General features: G+C 47.9%; 1 protein-coding gene across 1 annotated transcript; it reads left to right on the plus strand.

The window, feature by feature from the left end:
- Positions 1-1034: 1034 nt before the first annotated feature.
- On the plus strand, positions 1035-4493 carry znf703 (zinc finger protein 703). The gene is made up of 2 exons (XM_034091993.2): positions 1035-1651; positions 2283-4493. The coding sequence occupies exons 1-2, from the start codon at positions 1415-1417 to the stop codon at positions 3735-3737; spliced, it is 1692 nt and encodes a 563-aa protein (XP_033947884.1). The 5' UTR covers positions 1035-1414; the 3' UTR covers positions 3738-4493.
- The last annotated feature ends 224 nt before the right edge of the window (positions 4494-4717 follow it).

Genomic DNA, 4717 nt, shown 5'->3' on the forward strand with positions numbered 1-4717 from the left:
GGAGCCTGTGACCTAAGGGGGGGAGGGGGGTAGGACACGTTCGATTCCTGTTTTGAATAGTGTGCCGTCGATGGGTTTCATTCCATTTCAAAGTCCTTTTTGACGCTCTGTGTAAACGTCGCGCATCCAATCACAGAGGTTGAGGACTGATCACGGGGTTTGTCAAGCTAAGCACATGGTGTAGTCCCAAACGATAGCTGAGGATTCTGGGTAGTGTAGTGTCTTCTGCCGTCTAAAAACTCCGAAAATATATTTGTTTCTCCGAATCGAAGGGGGAAAATACAAAAGCATTGTACACAATTCAAACCAATCAATGTTGTGTAATTAACAAGGACAATTTGGTGTTTTTTAGTCGATGAGTAGTGCAGATATCACTGTAAAATCAATCGACAGTAAGGAGAATAGGCTACTTACTTCCGGGTGTAAAATTCTCCGTTATCCAATGGGAATGGACGCTCGTAATACAATACAGGGGACATGATCATTATCTTTTAAATGACGTTAACTGAAGGGAACAATCTAGTTGACACAGCTGAAGCTCTGGCCTTCCTTAAAAACTAACTAATTTAATAAAAATAACAGTTGCATTACACACAATGCACGTTGTAGAAATGCGTGTGTGCACCACGACAAAGGAGCCTCATTCACTTTACATTGGGGTTGTTTGCGTGGTGCCGACACGCAAATGTAACAAAGTTCGTGACTCCACCACGCATTGTGGTGTTAAGGAGTCGTGGTGGAGTCACGCATTCTGGTGAGATCAGGTTGGTTCACCCATACTTGGCATATTAGTCTTTTACACATTGTGTATCATCTCAAATGCTGGATACAGTATTTTGCATGGTGCTCATGGAGGTCAGTGACAGATTTCCATGCTAACACACAGCCCCGGTATGAGGGTGAGGCCAGGAATACAAACCTCGCCCATTCCCCTTTTTCCCGCCCCTGCTTATAGATGCGGGAACTTGTGATTGGACGGCAGCTCTTTGCTCTTAAAGCCCTCCCCTCCCGTCGTTAGTATGTGGAGGAAGTGAGGCACTGCTGCAGAGGGACACAAAAACACACGCCGAAGGACTGTCACACACCAACCTCTGCGGGATATTCCTTCACTTGCACTCCGTAATATTCTTCACGAGCAGCGACTTCATATGGTGTTTTTTTCCTCTCTTACCAACACTGGATTTATTTAGCAGTATTTAGACATTGAAGAGCCCGATGACATTTGGGCAATTTATTGTTCTTTAGAGACAGCTTTGGGTCTGACACGGAGGACGCGCACTGCTGCGTATATGCCCTTCCGGATTACCGCACTCTCTTCTGTTTAATTTATCATCATGAAAGGTGCTGGTGATTGATTTTTTTACCCTGCGTCCACTCGTTATATGCCAACGTTCCTCTCCGAGCCCCAATCCAGATGAGAGATCCCCCCGGTGGACCTGAACCGCTTTTACGCAGACAGTCCCCGGAGCTCAGCAGGGATCATCACCGGACAGGAGCGTGCGTTTTACCTGCTTCTTGTCCTCCTACGGATCCCTTTCGTCAAGCTAAAAGGCTTCCCATCCGGATCGTAAAGATGTTGACGGCGCACAGCGGCCACTTGCTGCACCCGGAGTATCTCCAGCCACTCACATCCGCACCAGTCAGTATTGAAGTAAGTTTAAAAGAACACATTAGATGCTCTTACAGATCTGTTATTATATTCTGATGTCGTTTTTCCTTCTAATAATGATCTGATCATATTTAATGCACGGCGTAGCTTGTTACGAGTCTTATTCTGACAAATATGCCACCATATGCGCCATTTTACGCACAGCGATCTGTTGGCAAGTTCCCCAGGCACCAGACTTCAGTAATGTAGAATTATTACATGTACACGATTATTGTTTAAAAGTAATATAACTGGTTTATTTGTTATTAATAATGTATAATTACGCGTTTCATTTTCCAAATGGTAATAGGATCCATTTTTTTTTCTATCTTTCTTGAACTTTGACTACGGCTACTTCTTGTGACTTTGTCTATTCATCCAATATATTAATACAACATTTAAAGCTGATGTGGACTATGCCGGTGTCTCTATATATTTTTATTTAGCACATGGGAAATGTATAGAAGACAGGGATTCATAAAACACACCAGTGGTGGGAAATATACTTTAACACCGGAAGAAACTATATTTACTTTAATTTCTGAATATAATTACAATCAAGTGGATATGTCATGATCCTTAAAATCAAACAAACAGTTTGTTCACCCTCTTGCTCTCTTTTTTTCCTCCTCAGTTGGATGCCAAGAAGAGTCCTTTGGCTCTGCTGGCCCAGACCTGCTCTCAAATTGGCAAACCAGACCCCCCCTCCTCTTCCAAGCTGGCCTCCCTTTCCTCAGGCAGTCTGGGAGACAAGGAATCCTCGAGTAGATCTTCAAAGTCTGGAGATCATCATCAGGATGACAAGTCCAGCTTCAAGCCTTACGCCAAGTCATCCGGCGACTGTCGGAAAGACGCCCTGACAAAGGGGTCTTCGGATAAAGCCGCTTTTAGGGTGCCGAGTGGCAGCTCCAGCAGTGGCGCTGCTTCATGTTCGTCTTTTCCTCCCCATTCCCGATCCCCCAGCTCCAGCCCTCCTCCCCTGCACAAACAGAGCCATTCCCCGTCCACACAGTCACACTCCCAGGCCCCGCACACGGACAACAAATCGGGGAGCTCAGAGCAGACAAACTCGGACAGTAATGGCAGCAAAAAAGACTCAGATGCAGCTAAGTCGGGGATGGATGGGGCACAGTTAGCCAACTCCAGCCACGTACGGGCCAGCGCCAACTCCAGCAACGCCAGCTCTGCCAGCAGCCCGCGGCCGGAGAGCAAGGCGGACCCCCAGGCCTCCTCGCAGTCGGGCCTGAGCTCCGGCCACATCGCCCCAGTCTCCCCTTTCAAACCCGGACATTCTGTCTATCCTTTGCCCCCTGCCTCCATGGGCTACCACGGCTCCATCGTGGGGGCCTACGCTGGCTACCCCTCCCAGTTTGTGCCTGGTTTGGATCACACAAAGTCTGGTTTGGGGTTTCCGGGAAAGCACCCCAGCTCCAGCCCTCTCACTGGAGCGTCCCCTCCGTCCCTGATGCAGGGTCTATGTCGGGACCCGTACTGTCTGACTTACTCCAACGCCCCCCACCTCGGAGGAAGCAACTGCTCCCCCTGCGTCCACGACCCGTCCAGCCTTAAGGGCGGTTTCCCCCTGGTTTACCCCTCCCACCACCTCCACGCCCTGCACCCCAGCTCCTTGTCTTCCAGCACGGCCGCCTCCATGTCCCATCCCCTCTACACCTACGGCTTCATGATGCCCAACGAGCCCCAGCCTCACGCCTGCAACTGGGTGTCCGTCGGGGGTCCATGTGACAAGAGATTCTCCACGTCAGAGGAGCTCCTCGCCCACCTGCGCACCCACACCTCCCTGCACGGGATGGTGGACAGTAAGCTGTTGTCGGGATACCCTTCATCGATGTCGACGGCCTCTTGCCACCTCCACCTGCCCCATCAGGGCAGCCCGGGGTCCATTCCCGGCTCCTTCTCCCTCAGAGGCTCCCCTGGTTTAAGCCTGGCTCGCTACCACCCGTACAGCAAATCCCACATGCCCGGAGCACCAGGACTTCCTATGCCGTCCATCCCCTCCTCGGCGTATTACTCCCCCTACGCCCTCTACAGCCAGAGACTGGCCTCAGCCTCCGCCCTGGGATACCAGTGATATCAGAAATAGTGTTGACACCCACAGACTGCAGGCACCAGCTTGGACTCTCCACAAGATGGATGCCCGAGGTGTCAGCACCAGCACCTGCCAGGAACACCACCTGTTTTAGCCTCAGGATTGTCCATCCGAAGGCGAAAGGCCCTTTGACGGATTGTCTGCAGAACTCAACAGACTTTCGTGATTAACATGGCGGGACACAGAGCTTGAAAATGATGGAAAAGTGGGATTATTACAAGAGTCTTGATTTTGTTTTTTCTATATCTTGTCTCCCAGAACTGAAAGTCTGTATTTATTTTTCACTCAAAGCGCTTGGTATTCAACTCTAAGGGGGAAATGTTGCTGTCCAAATAAATTGTTCTGACATATTCTAACTGAAAAAGATTTAAGTATAGTATCCTTATGCCTATCATACACTCTAAAAATAAAAACCTTGCACCATGATGAAGATGGACTGTGAAGCTTTATTCTGGGGACTTCTTTTTATCTCCTCTCCTCTCTGCTGTTGTTTTTTTTCCTGCATCTCATTCAGACTCTGGAGAATTGCATGTCCGTGAGAATTATCTTGAACAATGCCATTATTTTTATTTGTATATATGCAAAGATGTAATATTTTTTCAAGCTTACTTGGGGTCACTGATCCAAATGGTACAAAAATAAAACAAAATGACATAAATAAAACAATTAATGATGGCTGTGCTATCAAAACAACAGAATAAAGGTCTTATTTTGTTAAATAAATGATCAATGATTGCATTTATCTTGTTTTTTTTCCTCATTCCTCGCTATATATAGTAGCTTTTGTCATGACGATGGAGTAAATCTTGCTGCACTGCACTTATCTAGGTCTATCTATCATTACGGCAGTTACTGCCACGCTATATGTGGCTATGTGTAATAACTCATGGCTCATAACAGTTGACAGGGCTGTCCCAAGGAGGGCAGCCCGGGTTACATTAACCCCGTTAGCTCGTCTCTGA

Source organism: Pseudochaenichthys georgianus, chromosome 9 (genome assembly GCF_902827115.2).
Source record: "Pseudochaenichthys georgianus chromosome 9, fPseGeo1.2, whole genome shotgun sequence".
NCBI lineage: Eukaryota > Metazoa > Chordata > Actinopteri > Perciformes > Channichthyidae > Pseudochaenichthys > Pseudochaenichthys georgianus.

Coding starts and splice junctions, on each gene's coding strand:
- znf703 (XM_034091993.2), top strand. CDS start 1,415: ATGAGAGATCCCCCCGGTGGACCTGAACCGCTTTTACGCAGACAGTCC. Junction 1,652..2,282: donor CCGCACCAGTCAGTATTGAA/GTAAGTTTAAAA, acceptor TTTCCTCCTCAG/TTGGATGCCAAGAAGAGTCC.